Source organism: Pezoporus flaviventris, unplaced genomic scaffold (genome assembly GCF_033815535.1).
Source record: "Pezoporus flaviventris isolate CSIRO_AGI_PZ_B2104156 unplaced genomic scaffold, CSIRO_AGI_Pfla_v1 ptg000002l, whole genome shotgun sequence".
Lineage (NCBI taxonomy): Eukaryota > Metazoa > Chordata > Aves > Psittaciformes > Psittacidae > Pezoporus > Pezoporus flaviventris.
In genome coordinates, this window is record NW_026892550.1 from 9,145,121 (window position 1) to 9,171,243 (window position 26,123).

The following is a 26,123-nucleotide window of genomic DNA, read 5'->3' on the forward strand; positions in this document are numbered from 1 at the left end:
AGCCAGTATGAATCCCACATGGGGCTCACATTCTGCCCATATAGAGTTATACAGAAGAAAAAGATGAATGCCAGCCCTATACTAAGTACAAACCAAGAGAGAACAGGTAGCTACCCAAGAAATGAGAATACAGTGAAACAACATCAGTCAACTTGACAAATAGTTCATGTAAAACAAAACAGAAAAGTAACAAATAGCAGCGAAATGTCATGTTTAAAGCCTGGAAGGGTGAGTTAGCAGTACTATTAGCATCAATGGGATGACAGAAAATGAAACTAAAGAATTAATGTGCCAACATGAGGAAAACCTGGTTATGAGAATGAATAAGCTAAAAATAATCTCGTTCTACTCATTCAAAATGCCTGAACACCTTGCCCTGTATTTTAATGCTAATTTAATTTTACCAGAGCCCTTTCCTTACGGAATTAATGGACATGGCTAAAATACCAAAGGCTTGTCACAACAGCCACGTCCCTAATGTTACTGCATCTGCAGTAACCCCATTAACGTCCAAAAGATGGTGCCAGCTTCTAACAACCCCTATAGATTTTAGACAGAATGATTCACAAATTACAGTGCAACAAGCTACTAAAACCACTAATAAATGAGGTTCAACACTGAGTTTCTATCCAGCTTCCTCCTCTGTAAACCTAGTAACACTGAAGCATGGAAAATTAATGAACCCCCTTTTGCTCCTCCTTAAGCTACTGTAGAACTACACATCTATGGAACCTGAACTTACAACCACCACTTAAAGAGAAACTCCTCTCAAACCAAATGAGCAACTCAAGAGTGCTGCATTCAGAAGCATGTGCCAGAGTCAACTGTTCTTTTCTCAGGTAATTGTGCTATAATGAACGTAGCCATAACACCAAAGAACAGTCCCTTTTGGAACCACCCTCCAAAAGCTCAAACCTCAGGCTCCAGGGAAGGGAGTTCTTAGAAAGTTAAACCATGGAAAAGAAGGGGAAGGGGAGGAGAGGAAAAGCTCAAGGGCATTTGAAGCAGGTCTTAGTAAGAAATATATGCATTTACAAATAAATTCAATCATGGAAGCCTTACTCTGCTGCTTACTACAGATAAAGGCATGTAAACTCCACAGGCCCAATGCTTTATTAACTTCAAAGCTTCTCGCCTGGCTGGTGTCACATCTGCACAGGTGATAAGCTGGATGAACCACAGCAGGTTACAAGCAAAGCCAGCTTGAGCCTGGCAGGGTAGCACAAGCTACAGGCTGCTAAGTTGCCATCAGAGCCTATGTATCTGCTGCAGGATGGCTGGTGATTGAGCTGGTGCTGGCTGCCTCAGCTCCCCCATCCTTCCACCACTGCCTCAGCACCATAAGAGCTAGAGAAGGGCAGTACACATCTCCCAGCTGAATGTAGCAGCAAGACCAGTTTGAGCCCAGATATGGCCCACTTGCACCCACACTGACCCTCGTGACATGTCTTACAGCTGAACCAGCATTAAGGTCAGATGTGCAAAGCATTAGGTATGGATGTAGAAAGACCTGCTACCCATGTGGAAGCCATGTGGAGGTTTTGTTTGGGAGGGGATGAAGGGCACGAGCTGATGCCCATTTATACATTCACTGAAGGAAACTATTCTTTCCTACAGATGCTTAGATGTTTACTATAGTTGCAGAGTCTGCCACTCTGAGAATTTCTGTGAATTAAAGAAAACTCCCAATTAGTGAATACAAAATAGCAACTCCAGAATAGTAACATGACTCTATCCTCCTTTGTTGGCATTCCTTCCCTTTTAAAACAGCTTTTTCAACTCATGCTTCTTCCTCCTCCTCTCTCACACATACTCACATACACTTCCAGTGCTTTATGAAAAGTTGTACTAAATTTTCCAGCTAGCCATGTAAATAGCTGTTATTCTCAATGGTTCTGGTATTAGAAATTTTAAGTGGAAGTCTTTCCTCTCTATTCATATTTGTTTTGCTTTATTTGTGAAAGTAGAGCTCAAAGACAGTAAAGCAAACCCAACTGCAGTGCTGTTTCACTCCCAGTCTTGCTACAGGTCTGATGGAACACTGATGGCTTCCCTTCCTTGTTTTACAGCTAGACATATGGTAACTGAGGTTGCTCTTAGAGCCTTCAGTTGAGACAATGTAAAATCACTTCAGGGCTTCAGCACTCACAAACACAAACACCACTGTAATGTTAGAGCTGGGCAAAATTCTCCTGCCTCAAGGCCTGGCTGATTAAAACCACAACTGTCCAGGAATTTTCAGTAGATTTGGGTCATAATTGCGCAGTTACATGCAGAAACTAGGACTCCAATTCTGCTTCTGTCTCCCTGTTACCTCTCCAGTGCTGAGAGCTAAGACAACAGCAGGAAAAAAAATAATTGTAAATAATACTGGTGTCTGCTATTGTTTGTATAGGATTTTGGAAGAATAAAATAGTTTCAAAATGTGAAATAGCACTGATATGTCTTTCATTAGCATCTAGCTCACATTTGTTCCTTCCAGTATCAATTTATATCTGTCTTTTGATATGAACCTTCTTCAGAACTTCATAAAACAGCTGGGCTGTCCACTGAGGTCTTTCATCCAAAATTTCACTTGCAAGCCCTGGTGTACAAAACAACACTCATCCTCTGCAAACACCAGGACAAACACTTTCTAAAGGAATAAAAGCAAGCATTAGGGATTTTTCCAACTAAAACAACCTCACCCTATTGCTGCTTCAAAGATCAAATTACAGTGAAATGATTCTGTAATCTAGCTGGAGTAAAGCAGCTAACCAGAAGGTGAAGTCTGGTGAGCGTAAATGGACAGCAACCATTTTAAACAGTGTATTTGATCTCCAGCATAGTGATGGAAAAGCAATTCAGTGTTTTAAGGATACAACTGAATAAAAGGGAAAACATGCAGAGACATGAAAGATGTTTCCCGCTCCATGAATGGGGCAGCCAATGAGATTTTTCCTCTCCTCTTCCACTCACATATGTATTTGAAATAAAGCAGCCAGGGCAGATCACTGTTTTTCACAGACCTATTGTATTGCTGCTTTCTTTGCAAACCTGCTGTAGAAAGCAGTATGTAATTTCTTAGCTGATGGAGCTGTATTGTGGGAATGCAGCATGACATCGTGTTGTTTTGATCTGTGGAAAAGGACAAGCTGCTCTGGTGAGCACATCCAGACTGGGCCCTACCACAGCACATATCCGGGAACAGCATTTTACCGTTTGGCCCGTGCAAAGCAAAGTACAGCACAGGATGTACCCAACACCACAGTTTTCAGCTGTGAGCAGCAGGCAGACAAATAAGTGGGGCATTTGAGTGGTACCACTGGTTTGCTGACAGGGCTGAAGTTTAACTGCAGCTTCTGTATAACAGGATGTTAAGACAACTTTTAGGAATATCTTTGATAGAGGCTTTTAGGCAGGCGAGGAAGCAATGACCACCAAAGCTGGGAAAGACCAGGTCTAGAAGTATGAAATCAGAATCCAAGGAAAAAGACCCAATCATAGAATGGTTTGGGTTGGAAAGGACCTTAAGATCATCCAGTTCCAACTCCCCTGCCATGGGCAGGGACACCTCATACTAGACCGTGTCGCACAACGCTCTATCCAGCCTGGTCTTCAACGCTGCTAGGGATCATGATATAATTTTATAATATGATTTTAATTATAAGCCTGGTACTGTCCTGAATGATAAGTGCCTAGTTGGTAAGCTAAGCAACAAAAGGTAAGAGAAATTCAGAGGGGCCAGGAGGATGGGACTCCTTCCCCCCTCTCCCGATGTATACACATGAAGGGAAAGGGAAGCTCATATTGATAGATTTAAAAATATATAATTAAAAAAAAACACAAACCCCAAAAAACAAAAAACAACACAGGCCTTCCCCCACCCCCAACCCCCTGAACTGCAAAGTATTTATTCTATTTTGTTACATATATATATATGTATTTCTCCTCAGGTTAAGAGGTTGAGTGCTCCCTTAAGTAGTTCATTGGGAATTTACTTTCTCGTTGGCAAAGGTAACAGCTTCATTTTGCAACTTCACATTAATTTCTTAAGACAGCATTTATGAACGTGCAACACATTTTTCTCCACTAAGAACTGGTATAGGAAGTACTTAACATATTCAATCTTATTTTATCAGCGGTCTGCATAGGAGAAAATATTACTACAACTTTTTTTTGCTGTTCCTTAACTAACCATTTTACATGAGGCAGTAATCATTTGTGCTGATTTCCTTGCTTCCATCACGAGTTCCTCCCTACAGTTACAGGCAAAAGTCCACTGCAAGTGCATAGGGCAGGTTGGTCATCTGCTCACTAGAACAACTGCACTGGTCAGAACTTCATTCTTCAAGCAGAATTTATGCAAAGCATCTTCTCAGACCCGGAGTCTACAGTTCTAAGGACCATCTGCCCACAGATCTTGGAAAAAGGGCACTTCCAGCATTTTGTGAGAAGTTTTATCCAATTTTCCAACTACACATCTAAGTAGCTGTTATTTTTAATCTAACCTGATATCCCTTTCAGGACAGACTGTGGATTTTACATACTGATTTGAAGACACCAGCACTGAATATTTTTCTTTCAAAGGATCAAGGCAGTGACAAGAGTTTTGCAGGATCTTAACAGAAGAGGCACTAAAGCCTCATTATGATCTGAGTATTATCTGAAGTATTACAACGGGCAGTTTCACAACCAACCACAGAAGAAGTAAAAGTCATCTTGATCTGTAAGTACAAATTTCTTTGAACCTTCTCTGCATCCCCGCACTATCAGAAAGAATACAAGAAACACATGAATAATTTAGCAATCAAAGCGGCAACGAACCCCACTGAGTCATGGAAAAAAAACAAATTACATTTATTTTATTGGCTTACTTGAAATGTTGGGGTTTTCCTCAGGTTTTTATCCTGTCATTGCAAATTCTATCTTTTTAAGGTTCCTCTCACATAAGATACTTTCACTCTTCAAAATCTCAGCAAATTGTCTTACTAGTGAGAAAGTTAGAGCTCCGAGTCTTTGTAGGTGTTGCCACCATCAGCATTTTATCAAGAACTGTGTGGTTCAAGCCTTTCTCAGTCAGCCCCCAAATTACTCTCTTTTATAATGAAGTATTTTGCTTTCTATGTGGATACTGTACATGCTCTTTAATGTTTTTTTTCCCACTTGATTCTCCTGATTTTAAGGCACAAAGCAGACCCCTCTGAATTTTGTCTCCCTCTTGTCACCACCTAGGCTTATGGCAGGTTATCTCCTACACTACTGACCTCAGAACCAATGTGTGTAGGACACCCCTCCTTCTCCTCCTCTCTCGACAGCCCTTCCTAAAGGGGTTATACACTTAGATTGCATTACTCCAGTCATGCAAAGTACCTCACCAAATCTAGCATGTCAATTCAGCCATGAGATCCATAAACATGGGGTTTGCCAGTAAGACCTCCTCACCCACAAATGCACTGTCCTAGGCACATTCAGACCTTGAAACTTTGGTACCAATCCCAACAAAACCCACCAGTCCCTTTATGTCTAGGACTCAAGAGAAAAAGCATTTTTAGGGCACAGCTACTAAATCAGAGACTGTATAAAATTTATTGAAAAGGGATTCAGCATTATTATATTCAGAGATCATTAACAGCAGCAGATTGTGTACTTACCCACAACTCCACAGATAGACAGTAAGAGCATTTACTTTACGTCAGAGGATTTTTTTTATGGTTATAGGGTTTCTTTTGGTGGTGGTGGTGGGGTTTTGGCATCTTGGTTTCTGGTGTTGGTTTTGGTAGGCTTTTGTTTTGTTTGGATTTCTTGTTGTGTTTGTTCTGTTGTGCTTTATTTTCTTTAACCTTAACACTACATTTATAATTATTCACTTTTGAAGAACTTCTGCAGGAGCTATCAGCAAATTCCTGCTGCAAAATCTGCTGTAATTCTGAAAGAGGTGCTCTAATATAGAAGGTAAGAGGGTGAAAACTGAACCAGATTCTTTTACAGTCTTATAAACAGGCGATATTCAAAGACGTGTGTTTGCACAGCACATATATACTTCAAGTTTTCATGTGATCCAAACCAGAATGTGTTACTGTTACACTGTGGTCTACAGGAGTATTTCCACAGCCATTATTTCTGCAAAAATATCGGCGGTACCTCAGAAACTCAAACTTTATGTTAGGTAACAGTGAGTTAAAACACTAACTGCAATTTCTGTCATGAGTCAAAAAGAAGCACAGAAGTTTAATTAAACACAAACCTTTGCAAAGCTTGATCTACACTAATGAGGCAATTCCACTGCCTCTGCTCAAGTTCAGACTCTCCTTCCCATGCATGTACATGTGGGGAGTCCAGGAAGAATGTTTCTCCTAAACCGTTCCAATTCTAGGCATTTTATATTGATTTTGTTTAATGCTTATGAAAATAAATACTATCATTCTTCAAAAGAAATGAGTTTGCACATGTTAAGACATGCTTGCATGATATTTGCACCTCCTCCTGCACATCACAGACATCATCTTTACTGATTAAAGTTTGGTTCATTACCAACATAGTAAAATTGTTTCAACGCTTAAAAAAATCCTCCCTTTTTTACAGATAGACTTCACTACAAGAATAAATTTAGATGAATATTCTCAAGCCAAAAAGCCAATCATCTTCAGATGAACACTAATGGCTCTTACAAAAGCCCATCCTCTGAGGGCATGCTAGATGTAGGAGGGCTAGCCCTGTACTGCATTTGATCAACACCACATATCCTGGGGTGTAAAGCCTCACTGTCTGAATCAGAGCACAGAATTGACTTAGGTTTAAAACTAGGGCTGAAAGATGCGATTCCTTCTGGCTCAAATGAACACTCTACATGAAGAACTTGTGAAAATGGATTGTTCAGGTCAAAGGAAAAGAATGAGTAAGAATGTCTGAGTTTAAGTTGTAATCAAGTCCCCTAGGAAGAGTTTAATTGCAAACTGAAGTCCAGACTGCTGAGATGGTTGCTGGCCCTTTGTACTTCTCAGTGGCTCACAATTTTGAAGCATGAAAATGCCTACAAAATCATACGACCTGAGCATGGGAAGCAGTTAGTTTTGTTCTTGCACTAAGGAACTTAAAGAAAATAAAATGGCAGAGCTTTCTTAGAACTATTCAGTACAAAAAGGGTTTTTCCAAGCCTCCAGCATCAACTGTGGAACCACTGTTAAATTTATCTTACACCAGACATTTACTGCTTTCTTGAACACGTAAGTGGTTGAAGCAAAGATGAGAATAAACATCCTCACAGAGTGCTATGCATCCAGAAAGGAGATCTGTAAAGGGCTGGAAGGAACTTTAGACCCTCGGTGTCACAAGTAACTGTTCATCCATTATATCCTACTGTATAATGAAGTTAGAATCCACCTACTCCTGGTAAAAGGTAATTCCAGAATCCTTAGTTTATTTGTTTTTTTGATGACTTTCTGCAAGGCCTGGCACAAACACAGAAACTTCCTGGACTCCAGAAATGATTCCTGGAGCCACTTAAGCTCTGTTACTTGAATTTGGTTACAGCAGGAACTAAGATGTCTAGAAAGGGTCTGGAAAAGCCACAGACTTGATTCTTTCATGCAAGCAGCAGACATCAACCTACTGACACTGGGAAAAGAAGTTAGAACAGCAATTAATTTAAAGGAGGATGAGAGAAGAAACAAGGAAGAAAGAAAATAAGGAGCTCTGATTTTGTTCAACAAAAAGGTTAGCTCTGGTTTTCGCAAGAGAAAGGTTAGCTTCCAATACATGAATTAGCGTAAGAGTACACAAAAGCACACCGCAATCTGGGTGCAACTCTTCAGCTGAAATTGAAAGTAATTCCCTCCTACTGTAGATACTGCAACTGCTGACTATGTGGAAGAGGAGGCTGAAAAGAAAATCTAAGATGCAACTTATAACTATCCAGACAGTATCTCTGGGCTGTCCACACAACTGAATTAGTTTGCTGCTCAAGTATTTCTTCCCAAGAGCAGAAGAAGCTCACAGCAAGAAGAACTTGGACATTTTTGGCTGGAAAAGAGTTTTGCTCTTGATCATTACTTAACCTATAGCTGCAATTACCTGAAAGAAAACTCTCGAGTTTCACCTGTAGTTATCGTTAGGCCTCCTTGCAGTCTTGTGGTAGCGATGGATATTGTGCATCCATGTTTTATTTCTTTTTGTGTCTATGCTCACAACAACATCTTAGTTTCCAGACAGCTGAGCCTTTCTACAAACCTTTCTTTGCTGAAGTGTACATCCGATAATTCAACTCCAAATTCTACTTGGAAGTAACTGCATTGAAAAGACTGACTTCAGATCTTGCTCTTGAAAATTTTAAAGTAGGTTTGAATCAAAATCAGCAATATCTCATTAATCAAACTGTATGCACATTTTAACATATTATATGTAAATCAGATAAGACAAAAACCTAAGTTGAACAGATTTTAAAGTCACATGAGTGTACACATGCATATATTTCTAAAGGTATGCAAGATGACAGCGTCATGCCTGAAGATGGTTCATTTTTCACAGAATCACAGAACGACTGAGGTTCGAAGGGAACTCTGGAGGTCACCATGTCCAACTCCCCCTGCTCAGGCAGGGCCATCCAGAGCAGGTTGCCCAGGACCGTGTCCAGATGTCTTTTGAATATCTCCAAGGATGGAGATTGCATAACCTTCCTGGGCAACCTGTGCCAGCGCTCGGTCACCCTCACAGTGAAAAAGTGTTTCCTTATGTTCCGATGGAACCTCCAGTGTTTCTACAGCACTGTATTTTCTAGAGAGCTATACAATTACACACATTCTAATTGAACTGTCACATGGCAAATTGCTGGTTATCAGCTGCCAGCTGCAAATTCCGTAATGTTATATATCCACATACCTCTTCAAGCTCTCCTGAAGAAACAGGATTATCCTCGTACGTGGGGAAGTGGCACCCTGCTTTACAACTGCAAAACCTGCTAGTCTCCTCACGCGGCTCCACTATTCTGCAGTTTACTTTAGAGCTCTCCATCACCCTCCCATCTAGAGATTCTTTCATACTGCATTCTAAACAGGGATCTTGGTTCCCTACTGGCAACATCCCAGCCGACTCTTCTTGGGAATCCAATGATGTTTGCGCACTCTTCTCCATTCCAGACTTTTTTAATCTGGGAAGGAATTTTCCAGATTCAAGCTCTGATTTTCCATAATAATGACCTTCTTTTTCTGCATCTTCTTCCAGAGGTTTGAGATCTGCTTGTGGATCCTCAAATACATCTACTTGAGAAGGGACAGCAATACCTCCCTCATCTTTCTCTGATTCAAATTCTGACTCACTTCCACCACCTGGAGAAAGTTCAGATGCAGAAATCGGGCGAAAGTGAGTCCTTGGAGAAATCCTTATAGCCCTGTACTGCGTTCGATCAACACCACATATCCTGGGGTGTAAAGCCTCACTGTCTGAATCAGAGCACAGAATTGACTTAGGTTTAAAACTAGGGCTGAAAGATGCAATTCCTTCTGGCTCAAACGAACACTCTACATGAAGAACTTGTGAAAATGGATTGTTCAGGTCAAAGGAAGAGAATGAGTACTCAAGCCCTGGTTCTTCAACTTGAAAGTTACCACAAGCTCCCAGTAAGTCTTCATGGAAGATAAAAGAAAACCCCTTATTTAATCCGTTATCTCCACTCTTTGATTGCTCATTCTGTTCAAATGACACATATGGCCTCCATAACTGCCTGTGACCAGGGGCAAAGCTATTACCTGGGGTCATAAACACATCTGTACCAGCTATTGTCACTACATCAGAAGCTGCACATTGTAACAAGCTCCCTTTTGAGTGACTAGGTGGCACCACGGCCCATTCTCCATCACTGTTAAATGTTTTGAGCTCCCCATACACACCACCAAGTATAAATGAGTTTTCTTTATCCTGGTTAACATCCCAAGGTTTTGATGGTGTAGTATAGTCACCACCATCTACTTTTGATAAATCGTTTGAGACAAAGGCTCTCTTCTCTAAATTCTCCTTTTGACCTTCCCAAAGGTGATACTCTGATCTCTGCACTGCCTTACTGGGCTCCTGGAGGGTTTCAACTTTTGCTTCTGTATCCAAACAGCAGCAATAATTATTTACATCAGTTGAAAACAATTCATCTTCTATTCCTTCTATTTCTACCATCGCCGCCGAATTCCTGTCTGTCATATTTGTCCAAATATCTTTAATAACCCCTGAGCTGTAGCCATCTCCATGCGGACTGCTTTCACTACACCCTTGTGTAGCTTCATAGTCTTTACTTTCTGCTTTTTGTTCTAGCTGAATACCACAGACAGATTCTAGCTTCGATTTTTTCTTGAAAATCAAAGTGGGCATTTCTCCTAAAGTTCTAGCTTGTTGCTGGCAAGTTTCTTCTGGCAAAAAATCTAGGATTTCTTCATCTACATAACTCGAAGACACTCTAGGAACTACATAATTCATCTCTTCTGTATTAAATTGCGTGGATTCTTCATATGGAATATTTAAAGTCTCATTGTCTGAACGTGTTTCTTCCGAGTGTGACCATGGACTACAGGTTCTCGTTGAAAGATTGGAACAGTGTTCATTTTCATCAAAGGCACTATTTTTGGTCCATATTAGCAATCTAGACTGTGTTTTCCCAAGAATATTAGCAGTGCTACTAGAATCTGCATTTTCATTTCCCAAGTTGAGTGTTTCAAAAGAAAATGGTAAAACAGAGTTACTGCATTGCACTTCAAACACTGAAAAACAAGAGTTTATACCAGACCCTTCATTAATATCTGAAAAGAGCTCTTGATTGCCAGCAAGCATGTGTGAATTAAGCATTGTGCTGTCTAAGATGGGGGAGAATCTGATGGGAGAATCTCCTCCAAAACTTTCCCCATCCGCATCACCAGAACTAGAAGATGAACAGCACTCCCAAAATTGAGCTAAATTACTAAGGTCTTGCAAGAACCACCCTTCAGCACCAACAGAGCTGGTCGAATCTGTCCATATTGCACTTTCCCCTTGCAACTCCATTCCATCTAACACTATGCAACATTCTGCCTCAAAATCAGTTTTTTCTTTACTCTTTTGTCGAATCATATTTAAAATCCGACTCTCCCCTTGCATCGTATCTGAGGCACCAGGATCCAACATGGATTGATCAATATCCACTTCATAGAAGTGTGTTAGTTCTGATAGATGAACATCATCTAAATATTTATCGTCCTCTGGTTGAGAACATATTGAGGTCCCAGCGAGGTCAATATCCTCATTTAGAACTGCAGGCATTTCTACAAAGTGACCATCGATGAAAGTACCTGCTGCGAGGTATGTTTTATGAATATTATTGTTGCTAATACAAAGACCATGCACTGATTCAGACAACTCTTCTACAGCCTCCGATGGCACGCCACATAGATCTTCTCTGTTGCGGTACGTAGTCTCCAGCTTGCTTTTTCTGCTAAGAGGAACAAAGTACTCCGTAATCGGCTCAGTATACCACAAGGGTTCTTCTTTATATTCCTTTTCGTTTCTGCTGTCTAAATACAAATCTTTCCCATCGCTACCGCCAGCTTCTTTTCTTCCTAGTTCTTTTAATGGCCTTTTACCTCTTTTGCACAGTTGTTTGATGGACCCGCTGCTACTGCTGCTGCTGCTTCCGCTGTGGACTTTTCTTTCAGCCTTTTCACTAGATTTCACTGAAAGCCTGCTTTGCCCATTACGCCCTTTTTTACTTCGAACCTCTCTTGTTTTGTGTCTTACTTTAATACATTTCATTGATGCCTTGTATTCACCTTGATTACCACTAGAACTTGAGCCAGCCTCGCTGGATTCAGATGACCAGGAGCGCGGACGCATCTTTCCCTCAGACTTATGTCGCACTTGCTTCTTGTACAAAACAGACTTCTCTTCAACTGTGTTGTTAGTAAACTTGTTTTCTTTCTCGTTTTTACTTTTCTTCTGCTGGGCTCTCTCCTGTACAGTGGCTGATACTTTATTACTTCTGTCTTTAGTTACTTCACTTTCACTATTGCAGTCCTTTGGAGAAGATGTATCCGTGCTAGTTGGTGGAACAGTGGACGAAGATGAGGAGCTAGAGTAAGAGCATACTTTGGATTTATTCCATACAGTCATAATTTCCTGCAGGCAAACTGGCTTTTCAGAAAGAGGAGGAAACGCTTCATAGTACCTGAAAGAGAAATAAAAAGGTGACATTCAGACTGAAGAACTTCAGGCGGGCATGAAGATTAGAAAGTCTTACAAAACCACATCAAAACACTACTGATTTAATTTGTTCTACATATGTACATGCCACTCATTGCACTGTTTATTTGAAGGATAACAAAGGGGAGATTAAGATAAGACTTAGGAGTGCTTAATATATGTCTAAAATACACTGCCAAGTAAAACAATCCCAGTTTTAAGGAGTACTAAACTAGACAGAAACTGTGGATGCTTAAAACAGTGAAGGCCTGACTACAAGAAGCAATCATATCTCCAAGAGAAGTCAATGGCAATACTTCTGGGTACTTCAGTGGACTCAGGTACTTGGAAACTAACAGAGTACTCTGGTTTTAAACAGTTTAAGGGTTATAAAAGAGTTTGTTTCACATTTCTGCAACAGAAGACAAAGACTTCTAAACCTAGGAAACCAATTCTCTCCCTTTGAGTTAAAAATGTTAATTAATGCTGGTTTAAAGGCTTTTAATTTGTCTTGTTAACATGGTTTTAAGGAAACTAAAATACAGTACAGTTTGAGTTCTGAATATAGCCAAAGAGTCAGGAATGTTTAGCCAGAAATTAAGCTATCCCATAGTACCAAATGCTTGTATTTACCGGTAAGATTTACAAAGGAAGATGGAAGGAAAAAAATGTATTTCTTACTATCCACAAAACTCCAGATTCCCCACTAAGTTAACATCACTGTGTTAAAATACAGGAGTAAAAGGAGAAAAAAGTATCTCAGAGAACAATAAGAATAAAAAATGCATACATTTCTACTTGATCCTTTGCTGTGGGAGATAAATCAGTCTCAGGAGACAAAGAGCCTTCTAACTTTTTGTGAATCTTCTCCTCTGTTTTGGAAGAAAATTCCAAATGCTTAACAGAAAAATTCAAAACGCCAGTGTATTTAACAGTATTTAACAAAAGCACCAGGATACATTCCTGTAATAGCAGTAAAAGTCCATAAAACACTGTAAATAACATAATTTCTTGTCTGGTTGTTATACATGAAGAAATTACAAGTTACCACCCAAGAATCAAGTTTTCCTCAGCTGTTAAGTCCTGCAATTTTCACTAGACATGACTGGCAAAGCAGCTGTGTGCAACTTCATGGCTAGCAATGCCCCACTAGCAGACTTGTTATTGTATAGTCAGTTACTCCATAGCCAAATCCTTATCTCCTTTCTTGCATCGCTACGTATAAAGGAAGATTTTTTAAGAAATCAACTATTTAACTAAGTATCTTTATGAATGGTTGCACCTAATGTCTCATGTATTTCACTACAAGGAAGTGCTCCTGCAGTAGCTGCTGTGCTCTAGGTAGATGTAAAGGCGTATTTCCTGTGTGAGGGGTCACTCTAAAGACTTCTATTTCTATTAAAATCTGTAACATACCAGAAAAAAAAAATGCTGTGAGATAATGGTCATTTTACTTTTTCCCCTCCAAAATAAATAGTCAGTCTCACCTTGGCTCAGTAAGAAAGTGTCACAGCACAGCACTATGAAATACTAAGATCTGACTAGCAATTACTGTTTAAAAACAGGAAAAGGGAAATGGCTAAACCCCATGCTTTTTATTTATGTTAAATAAATATTTACCATGCTTTAAGCAGGTACATACTTATCCCTTATTTATTGCTATTTATATGACATGCTAAGCATATTAATTTTACTGTGTCAAAGACTGCTGTGATGAACTTTCATTGGAGACACCACAATTTTATAGTATGTTCCCTGCCCTAAGCTTGGCAACACCAAGTCCTCATTATCATTTCCCTAAAGCCCAGAAACTTGAAGCACACTTCTCAGCGACGGCTACTTGGGTGCTTTTCACAGGCATAGCTTGTATGCAGCTGGCGTGAGGTCAGTCTACTCCTTACAAGTATCAATAGCCAAAAGGAACGAACTCAAGACTATTCTGACTTTTTTAGTGGGGAGGGGGAATGAATGTTCATATCCAGCTATTCCTGCTTTTTTAAGTACATAATCCTGTTGTGGTTTAAGCTAAAAAAAGCAGGCATAGCTGGACATGAGCAGGTACAGCTTTTCATGAGGAAAACTCCACTTGTGAATGGCTATTCCTTAGGTAAACACAACATACTAGTACAGAATTGCTTAAACTATTTGAATGGAATTATTCAAATGTATTTTAAAATTGCATGGCCTGTATTAAAAGCTACTGAATTAACAGCCCACTCCCCCACCCTCAAGTCTCAGAATGTTACACAGCTTATGAATACAATATATATGGCCTCAGAAGTTTAAAGGTTTATTCCTCACCTTGCTTACTCTGAAGGTCTTTCAGTCGGGAGCAAAGCTCCTCCACTAACGTTTCAATCCCAGAGCTCTGCACAGCAACAAAACCACAGGGGAAAAGAAAAAGAAAACATAACTTATTAAAAAGAATATTCATTTTACAGAAACACATCAAGACAGTAAACATATCTTAGTGGATGTGGTTTTCTTTTTGCATGGTAACTGTGCATTAAAAACCCACAAAAATTATTCCTAGGTATACATTCATTCTTATAAATACATGAATTAGAGGTCAAAATGATTCCATGAAACAGGTAGTAACATTCACACATTCAAATGACAAGCCGTTGTACCCCCAAGGTTTTGCTGCCTCTGCACCTCAGATTTACTGCACTGTATCACTCTGGATTTAGCCAAGAGTCTCATGATAAAGTTCAATAATCAACTACTTACTAAGATGCATTTTAGAAAGCTAAGCTTGACCCTCCTAGTTGCACAAAAATTTAACTGTGAAAAAGGGACTGCTAAAAGGTTGTTGAAAGTCAGAAGTGAAGGTGAAAGGAAAACAGTATGAAGACACGTACAGATAACGTGGTAGAGAAGGAGAAGAAATGCTTCCACAGTATCTTTATCCACAACTTGCCCACAGTTTTGCCAGTTTACAATGCCCAGCTTTTTCTCTTTTTAAACATTGTGGTGTTTACTCAGGAGAGCAGAGGGAAAAATAAACACCTTATAAACCCCTATTTTCCTCCCTTATTCCTCCACATAAACCTTCCATACATTCAAGATTCCTTTTAAAACCCATTTCACTGTTATTCTCACATGCTTCTGATTTCATTATCCGCCTAGACTTGCAAGCAGTAATAGATAAACCATCAGCACTGGAACAGCATATACTGAAAAATAAACACACACACAAAATGGTACAAGATAATACCAGCTGTCTCAAAGGAGAACCCCCCCATGCTATTCTAATGAAACAGAAGTTGAACTCCGGTCAGCAAAATACTTATTACAAACATATAGTCTGAAATGACCATTCTTGCTGGAAAGAAAACCAGATGAGGTGTGTACTGCGTAGATGTTTGTGTTCTTATTACTTCAATGCTCATGGATCATGCTTGGAGATCAAACTTTGCGCTTTCTGTAACTGCTAACAGAAGGCTGGAATCACAGCTAAACACAACAACCTGTAACAAGTGGGGAGGATGAGAAGTCTCCTGCACATAACCATACAGCTGAGAATGGTAATGAGAAAGAACTGTGCAGCTTCTTGTATGCTATGCGCAGCTTCCTCAATAACAACTCCAGCAGCTTGTCCCCATCATACTTGGAGATTTTGAGACTTAGACAAACCTCCTACAAAATTATCTCACCTTCTGAATTTGACATGATTTTGCACGCATATAGTCATGGAATATGCATTCTCTCCAACGATAACGCAGATCAAATATCAAGTAACAGAAACACATGAAAAAGAGTTTGATTTGCTGTGTCACCATGGTAGTATAAAGCTTTCATTTTCCTAAGAACTAAGAGTTTCTTCTCTTTCCTGATGGCTGGCTACAAATTGCTGAGGAATATGAGTGTATGTTGATAAAGCACAAGAAAACATTATGGAACAGGGAAAACTAATTTATACAGTGAAACTAGTTTATTTAATCCTCTGTCAGAAACACACACTTGAAAAATCATATACTGAAGCAATGACTTATAGGCTAACTTCTAAATTTCAATTAGTTGCAGCCAAGTGAGAAAGCAATTTTCTGTTCCTAACTGCATTGCTACACTGAAGTGCTAAATATAAACCTTTATGCCACATACTTAAGTGAGGATGACTTAGCAATATTAAACTTTAGAAGGCATCTTCTGTATCAGTAAATTTACCAACATAACATAAATTGTTTAGAAAGAACCAAGCAGCACAGTAATATGGACAAACCTATGCAGTTCTAATAATTGCCACTTCATGCCTATAGCACTCCCGACTCCCCCCTCATCCCCCTGAAAGGGCAACAGAGGAGGAGCTGGCCTTGGCTTGGCTCAGCTCTCCCAGCTCTTTAATCAGACACCTGTAGCAAATACTCAAAATCTAAGGACTAAAGATTCACCTCCTTAAATTAACTATAACACCACGTCAAAAATATCCCCCAAACCAGCAACAATTAGCTCACCATTACACCGAAGAAGTGAAAACTTATAGAATCAAGAGCTTCATTTCCTCCTGTACCATGAAACTAATACTGGAGTCAGCTGATGCGCTGCCTGCTGTCCTGCATAGCTCCCTGGTGGAGCTAGTGCTAGCTTTAAAAAGGGGGGGGGAAGCCACTGTGCAGAATGCCAAGCCTCTAGAGACCACTTGCTCAACCTCTTACTGCAGTATATAAAACCAAGCTGCAGACTTAACATAACGAATGCCTCGGCGATTATTTCCTATGCGACAGTGCTGTTCACGGAGTATGAGATTTAGTTACTGCGTTTTTTCATTGTTGAAGTTAAGGCATTGCAGTTGCAGCAATCCCACTGCCAGAAAGAAAGATATTCCAGGCGCTGGCTTGGTTCAGGAGGACACAGTCAGTTAACAGAATTAGGTGATCTGCCTAAAGTGCTTTGCTTATGCTCAAATTTAGAGACAGTCCCCAAAGAGCGCAAATAATGGAGTACCTTAAAAACATTTTTCAACCTGGAAGTCTTAGTGCCTAATTATGATTGCTATTGTTAATTCCAACATGAAAGGCTTAAATCTCATGATTATCTGCAAGATTATTTTAACTGCTGACCCAGATTTCTACTTTTCTCTCATTCAAACTACAAAGAGCAGCACATCGTATTTTAATTCACATTTTTCATCCTATATAACAAAACTTCCCCCATACCAAACACATTTTATTCTGCTCTACTGTTTCCAACATATTTCTATTTCCTTCCCCTGCTTTAGCTTACATCCAGTTCCATCAAAAGTTCTTCTTGGCTTTTTATCAGCTGGCTGAAGCAAGGGAAGGATTACATAAAGGATAGGTGTAATATTACTAGCATAAGAGTGGCCAAGCTAACAGATAAATTAAGCTGCTGAACTCACCCAGCATGAATAAGAACAGTCAATCTGACTGCTGGAGTTACACGACCCTAATACCCAACGTCTTCCTTACTGACCAACACAGCTCTATTCAGAGCCAAATGAACGTAGTTCTGCATAACGAGGAATGAGAGCAATTGAAAACCAGCAAAGCTCACACATACTTTTATATATATATGTAAAATATTGGGGTTTTTTTGTTTGTTTAAAAAAAGCCATACATGCATATATATATATATATATATATTACATATATATAAAATACCAAATCTTAAATCAAAGATCTTTTTAATGTGCTCTACTTTGGAAGTAGAGCAATCACAGATGACAAGTGGTAACTCATTAGCTTAAAGCAACCTGACTGCTTTTGAATGTTCACACCCCTGTGTAGCTGCAGAAAATGTTCCCAGAAGATATTAAATCCAGTTACTTATGAAGTATTCCTCTAAATTTTAAATGATCAGTGTAATAGTGAGCCATGGAAACAAAACAGCATTACGTACACCAAATTCAAATCCACTAAAACTGTTGCCTACGTTAACAGTGGGCACTGGCTTCTTCTTATGTTCTGAGAGATTTTAGTAAGAAGCTGTGAAACATGAGCTCCTCTCAGATTCTTGACAAATCTCTTTAATTCTTGTTGACATTTATCTGCGCTATGTTACTTCTGAGTGTTGCAAACAAGCACTTATGTTGCAGTCACCATCCAGGGGCTAAGAAGTTATTCCTGAATTTGACCCCAGATGTTCATGCACCACTATTATTTGACACAGTTACTGTTATGGAACTGAGGCTACATTGGTCAGCAAAATTATTTTGTTCCGCTGAGCTTTCACCACTTCCCATCAGCCCATAATGATGTCTAGTTATGGGTATCGTACTTCCATCCAGAAAGTGCCATGCAGATGTATACTCTGTTCTGCAGATCTGCACGTACACAAGAGCCAAAAGTTCTGGACAAAAAAAAACGGAAAAACAAAGTTCTGACAACCCGAACTCAGAATCTGACCTAGCGTAAATACACACGGAAACAGAACTGTATCAAATTATACCACTCAAAGGGAAGTTTGTTTTGGGGGGGTTTGTTTTGGGGGGTTTTGTTTTGGGTTTGGGAGTTTCTTTTCTTTGTTTCTGGCCCAACATAAGCTTCCTCCCAAAGCTCTGAACTGTGTAGTTAAGTATGGCTTTTTACTTCAGGCCTGTAAGCTATGAGGAATTATCCGTGTTCCTCTAAGCTTTTTGAAAAGACAAAAGCATTACACTTCATTTTACTTCAACAATTAAAATAATCACTCATTTGCTTTTAGGCTTTTCAGAGCTTTGAGCTTACACTTAAACCAAATTCTTGTTTCACTTTCCCAGATGTACAGACTGTTTAAATTGGAAAGGACCTCTGGAGATCATCTAGTCCAAATCCCTGCTAAAGCAGCATCATCTGGAGCAGCATACAGAAACTCCTTTTGCAGAATATAAATTCAAACAATCTGCTAATTTAGTAGTAAATCAATAAGTAAATCAATATATTTATACTTCCAATTCAGTCTTTTAACAGGTCACAGGACTCTCCTGACAGAGATGGTACCCTGACTGCAGTGTACCAGCACTGTTTTCTTGGCATGCAGCCTGTCACCAAGAGCAGGATTAGGGAGCTGTTCTGTATGAATCAGCTGTTAAGCCACGTGAACTGAATAAGGCATAAAATGTGATTCACTGCAACCACACATCTATTTCTATATTTTGTAGGATGATGAGAGCTAGATAAAAGTCTAAGTTTTAATCTTCTAACATTCTGATACAGTATAATTTATGTGATTACAAGTACCCTCAAAAGAGGTACTTGAGAGCTAGACTAAAAAAAGACTAAAAAAATATCCCTAACCCTCACCAACTACATAAATAAATGAACCAATACATAAATCTACCAAACAGCAGCCTCCCTGCAATGTTCAATCCAGGAAGAGTTCAAAGGAATACAACACAGTTCCACTTTGCATTATGGGATTTTCCTCCAGCATAATAAGCTAGATGACACTAAGAAACATTGAAGAGTATGCATTTGTATGCATTTTGACCCTTCAATAGTGAGAACACAGTTAAATCTTTATCTTTTCACTGGAATACATAATGATTTACAACAAAGACATTGGACCCGTCAGAAAAACAAATGCTATTGACTTCTTTTGGGGGCTTGTGAACACTTGATCCCAGTAATCTTCAGTAGATCTGTGACCTCAGAATATTGATTTCCAAGCAGAGAAACTGACTTGGTATCACAAAAATCCAAGCAACCTTGAGCAAAATGAGAGCAATAGCTCTCCAACAAGGAGAAATGACTTCCTTGTAACTCTCATAGTCCTGTCTTCTGCATTAAAACAGCATTACGAAAGGTAAGTCACATACCTAGGCTCAGGGTCAGATTTCAGAGCTGTAATTCACCACTTCACTCCTCACATTCTAAGAGTCCACATTATTTACTAATTCTAGATAAAAGAGGTCAACTACCAGTTCAAATGGACTTAAAATGAACATGCTATACCTAAATGTGGGTTAATGGAGCAGCTAATTTGACTTGTGTTATTTAAAACTTAATTCTTGTAGCTCCCTCCTCTAGCAGGCTACACTGAGGTGAAAGTAACCCCTCCCCTTCAAGAAAGTATAATTCATCTCTAGAAACTATTCTTCTAGATTATTATTCAGTGGTTATAAGAAAACATGCTGACTTCCAAGCCATTCTCATGGCCATACTTGTGTATCTGAAAGCTTGTGCCGCCTTCTCCCTCTAAGATATACATATGCAAACTTTCTTTCTGCCTCAGACTTACCAGAGAAGCTGCAGGTGAGAGAATTGCCTTGCCCTGTTTTGCTCTCATCACCACTGGGAGTACATGCAAGGTGAAATAACGTTCAGTCATACCGAACACCTACTTTCAGTCTCCAATATAAAATGATCTATACTATGGGAGATGCTTAAATACAAAGAAGTACAAGGTAAGCATTCACTTACTTTTGCTGGATTGATGCAAACTGAAAAACAAATGCGCAAATAATTGTTAAGCAGCAACTTCTATGTAGACTGAGCTTCTATAAAGAACTTCTCTAGGTTCATTGTATACCTTCTCTGTATCAAGAAAATTTACATAAAAATCGGAGTAATTAAAACTTCTGTCAACTTCCATTAAAATTATTATACTCAGGGTAGCAGCTTCAGTAACCTGACAAAGCAGACATGTGGTACTATGAATATCTATTTAAAAACCAAATTCATAAGGAAAAAGGAACTGATTTATTGCACTTCATTCTGTCATGGTTATCTTAGCAAGGCATCCACTTCAATTTTCTTTTTGGTATCTGAAGTTATAAAGCACAGGCTAATATAATTTGCCAAAATCAGTATCATCTATAGCTTACTCAGTGTATGAATAGAGAAAGAAGGAAAACTTCTGAAGGCAATGGATTTGATAATACAGAGCTAATACAAATTCTCTCAAACCAATACAGATTAAATTATCACAGAAAAACAGTGAGTGGTTGGAAATAATAAAACCCTATGGTGCCTTTGCACAGAAGCAGCTGAGTGACATCAGTCCTAGCTTGACTGTGCTTTTCAAAACATACATCTTGTCTGAAATTCTTCTTAGCTCCTGGAAAACTTTTAAATCCTTTCCTAAATAATGCTGTGTTTTCTAGAAGTAGTTAGTGTATCCCCTTCCAGAAGGCCAACAGGATACAGCCCAAAAGACAGACAAAATCCACTGGTTTTGTGAAGTGTTCTGGTATCTCCTGGAAAGTATTTGGAACAATCATCCTCAGACACACAGAAATGCCTATGACTGAGCTAGTCAGGACATATGCTTCAAGAAGCATTACGGTTGTTTTGGACCTTAAACTTCTTATTTTTGCTCTGACAAATTTGAGCTTTTCAACAGCAACTTCAGCATTTCATCTTTCTGATTTAAGATGTTGCTTACGCAACTTGCTTCATTCTTGTGCTGTCCTTTATCTTTGCATTAACAATACTCATCCTAGCACTTCGCTACCCTCCTTACAGGGCTTTCTGACTAACATTTTCCACCTTCTTTAAAAAATAAGATAAAAGAACATTGAGCTCTTTCTTTATACATCTCTTGTCCATGTCACTTCTAGTTACATGAATACATTCAAGCTAATTCCCTTACAAACCATTTAAGGTTTACTACCTGATTCCCTGGTACCCTAGTGTAGTTTTCAGAATGTATTGCCTAATTAATACTGGCTTACGTTGGAGAAGTAGAAATAAATCAGTGCTTAAAATGGAATTTAATCTAGCTAATCCAGTATCCTATGTAGGGAGAGATGAGACATATTCCCTGTGCTATAAACTCCACAATCCTTGGTCTAACTGGCACACAGATACCATAATCTTTGGAGCCTACAATAGTTGGCCTGAGCAACCCATCAACAAAAACAATGCTCAGACATGCACCCATAACCAATTGATTAATTTGTCCTGATTAGGAGCTTATTTCTTCAAATAAGGGTTACATGCAGAACTGTAGTAACTGCAGGGAAATTTGACAGTTCAGCACATAGAGTAAGAACAATGACAAATGCTAAGAAACTTCCAACAGGATCTTATTTTAGACTTACCTCAAATTTGTGTGGAAAGCAGGCACACTGCAGAATAAGACTGCAACTTCAAATTCCTATAAATGCTGTTCACTAGAGCCACACTTGTTCCGCCAAGTGCTCCCATATAACAGATATCACAAGAGTTATAGTGCCCCCTCATAATTCAAAGTAAGCAAAGCCAAAGCTCCCAGTAACAGAATGCCCACACCTGACTACATTTCAAAGAAATTACTGTTAGAAAGCTTCACCAATTACTCTTCAGTGCTACTCCGAGCAGTAAGTTCTGAGAACAGCAGGATGGAACGCACTGCTTGCTTTTGTCAAAAGTATGAGAGCAGCACACTTCAAAATTCTCATCAGGAACTGTAGTGACAGGACAAGGAGGAATGGGTTTAAACAGGAGAAGTTCAGGTTAGATATAAGGAAGTTCTTTACTGTGCAGGTGGTGAGGCACTGGAATGGGCTGGCCAAACAAGGGGTAAATGCTCCATCCCTGGCAGTGTTCAAGACCAGGTCAGAGAGGCCCTTGGGCGACATGGTCTAGTGTGAGGCATCCCTGCCTATGGCAGGGGTGTTGGAACTAGATGATCTTAAGGTCCTTTCCAACCCAAACCATTCTATGATTCTATGAAAATTAATTATGGGATCTATCAACCAGGACTAGTTCCTATTCTAACAAGTTGCACACTGTTTCATTTGCGGATTTTGAGAACCTGCCTGAGCCCCATGAGGACATGCCTTGAGAGACCAGTGGCATTAGACACCAGGAATGTCTCAGTGTGTGCTGTGGAACAGCTTAGGGGAAGTGGCCACCTTTAGGCAGAGAGGGAAAGCAGCGGGGAGATCTGGTTTCATCAGTGCAAGAAAGTAAGACATATAAAGTAGCCTCCTTTGCTCACTCTTAAAATGTCCTCATCCAGTTCAGTGGAATAGATACGCCAACTCCTCTAACTGAAACTCTGGCACCATCTTGGGGTGGAACTTCACATGTAGTGCTACAAGCGTTCAGTGTGTGGAGTATTACACAGGAACTGCAGTAACAGCTGAAAATCTGCTTACTCTATTGAGCAATGCAATTTTTAGCAGAAAACTAGTCAGTTAAAAGGTACTTAAGCTTGGATTTATGACCAATGTACAGGCAACAGGAATAATTTCGGTATTACTAGGAAATATACCTACTGAAAGGTCTTGCATGTACCAGTCTCAACAATTAACCTCTAATTCCAATCTTGCTCTAATTCCCCCTTGCAAAAATACACACAGGTGAATTTCTAAACTCTTACTTTTCTATTCTGTGCCTCAAAGATACTTATTTCTGTCTTGTTATGAATAAGTTTCATCATTCAAATCCAAAATAACTTACAGGCTTTCAGAATTAAGAGGCTTAAAGATAAAAGGCATCTCAGAAGCTATACAGGAACAAATGGACCTTACCAGTTTTAAGTGTACCAAATAGGAATTAACACAACAGCAACAAAACTAACAACAAAAGAAGTCACTTAATGCTGACAGAAACAGCTGGTTGTACTTAAAATTTAAGGCAGTAATTTCACGATAAAATGTCTTATTTTCTTCAAAGGACTTTCACATAAATACTGCCCAGTCCTGAACATTTATTATTTTCTTTAATCCAACATTTCATTAGAATGGATACCCCTGCTTTTCCACTTCATTGTAAACCAACATTTTAACGTTTCTCCTACAGTTCAGCAGGATAAGACTTAAGAGACAATCTCTACTCAAGGTCGATATTAACAAGCTGTTTAAAATCTGAACAATTCTTCAGCACATCTCTGAGCTGCTATTTATACTCCATTCAAGAGTTTGGGAAAAAAATAAACCTTAGAACGGCAGTAAGAATAGCAATTGATTGCTACATTAAAGTACTTGTCTTAAAAAGTTCTCACCATCATTCTGTCTTCATTTTCTGGCAAGTTGCAATGTACTTACATTTTCTCAGCTTCTGACTGCATCAAGAGCATCTGCAGCCAAGGATTCATGCGAATTTAGACAATTTGAGACTCCTAAATGCTTAACACACAAAAAATACTGTTCTTGGAACATACATATATTAACAATTAGCATTCTTACATATACCGTAATATACGGCTCACAAAAGCAGTTAGCTCACAACATGCTTTGCCACTGCAAGACACAGTGATGCAGAGTGGTCAAAAGACTGCAGCTTCTCTGACACCTTCCCCTAGACCAGGTTCCTCAAAGCCCCATCCAACCTGGCCTTGAACACTGCCAGGGATGGGGCATCACACTCTAACTTAAGAAATGTTTTAGAAACAAACATCAAACTATGGCCTTTCTGAAGTCAAATATTTGTTTTCTGCACCATTAAATTATAACCAGAATCTTGGATTTCTGTCTCAGACTAGTGTTTAACAGCATTACTCTTTTTAATGACATGAAAAACTGAATTCAAATAAAACTAAGCTACCAAATGAAGTACTCCCTAAGAATGAATACGATATAAATGAAAATCCACAGGAGACAAGATTTCAAAATACTTATTTCAACCATTAAATGACTGACAAAACAGTGTTTACTGTTACCAAGTCAATTTTCATCTAATCTATTTTATTACTTCTTCTCCCCATTAAGCATCTTTTTGAAGTGATCACCCTATTTCAGCGCCTTGGGTTACCGGTAGGGGGTGGAGGCTGACTGTCTGCAATTTCTCAACACATTACTGGCTTAGATAATTAAATATGAACACCAAAATTACGGTACCTGGATCTCTGTCATTTCCTAGAAGGGTTAGAAAGGTTATTATTAACCTTCAATACCTTTTCATCCTCTTTTTTTCCCCCCTAAAATAGATCAGGTTGCAGGATCCTAAAGTCTTAATTTAATCAGCTCCCTGGGGTTTTTTGTCTGTTGGTTTGTGTGTACACCCGTGTGTGTATATACACTCTCTCCACAGACACACAGAGGGTAAACATTCCAACCATTTCACTTAAATACAATTCTACTTAAATATACTTAAGTTTAAACACACTAAGACCTCTTTTGATTGCTCCCAGTAATGGAGCTACCTCAACCTTGCTCTGCTCCAATGCTAAGGTTGAAAGAGGTTAGGCTGGAAGAGCAAGTGTTCCATATTCGTGTGAGGGTATTGGTATTTCCATAACCACTAGTTTGAAAACAGGATCACAGAAGGACAACAAAACTATAACCAAGCTCCAAAACTGCCCTTGTGGACTACTGCCAGCCCCCTTGCAAGAAGAAAAAAACCTGTGAGAGCAAAGCTGTTAGGTGACATGTATGAAGATCCTAATGTACACATCTACCCATCTGACACAAAAAACGCTCTCTACAGGTAAAGATTTTCAGATGATTAAGAGAAAAAAAATCAAATGGCATTGGAAAAAATTTGTTTGTATTGCAACAGTTTTTACAAACACCCCTTACTCACACACAGAATCATCAATTCTGGCCACAGTTAACCGAGTATTTTTAGCTTTTTTTAAAGATGAAATCATGAAACGATGGAGCAGCCTCAATGCCTCAGCAGAAATAGTATTTTCACATTATGTTTCATGGTCCAAAAGCTACTGATTATTCCCATCAGATTAACACACAAACATAAGTACAGAAACCAGCCAACATAGGAAACGTGTTTGAAAAGCAGAAAGGATACGTTACAAGTTACTTTAAGTACCAGTAGCATCAAAGCAGGATCACCATTCCCCTAACTCCAGGGTTAAAAAAACCCATTAATCTATGTTTCGCTTTCATGCAATACAGGTGTTAAACTATCTATGGAACAGCTTTACGTAATAACTGAGGAGTTTTTTTTAAGGTTTAAACGGTTCCCATCCTGTGTTTGAAAATACATTTCAGAAAACTATGACCTGCAATTTCATTTAAGACAATAAATGTGCAAGCTCAATTGTCCACACATGCAACGGAAGTCAAAATATCCCCAAGACACAAGTCTACAAATTGCAGGTTACAAGTTAATGCTGAGTACTAAAAA

The 26,123-nt window shown here is 39.1% G+C and overlaps 1 protein-coding gene across 9 annotated transcripts in view; it reads right to left on the reverse strand.

Annotated features, from left to right (window-relative positions):
* KIAA0232 (KIAA0232 ortholog) overlaps window positions 1-26,123 on the reverse strand; it is a 68,634-nt gene that overhangs the window by 5,981 nt on the left and 36,530 nt on the right. For 6 of the 9 annotated variants that reach the window (XM_061468687.1, XM_061468703.1, XM_061468695.1 and 3 more), the window contains 3 exons: window positions 14,470-14,536; window positions 12,959-13,040; window positions 8,857-12,154 (listed from right to left, as the gene is read on the reverse strand). In XM_061468687.1, coding sequence (XP_061324671.1) covers window positions 8,857-12,154; window positions 12,959-13,040; window positions 14,470-14,536 — 3,447 coding nt within the window. Of the gene's footprint in view, window positions 1-8,856; window positions 12,155-12,958; window positions 13,041-14,469; window positions 14,537-16,622; window positions 16,727-26,123 lie in introns of those variants that run through there. The other 3 variants (XM_061468721.1, XM_061468736.1, XM_061468730.1) reach the window with 3 other exon arrangements.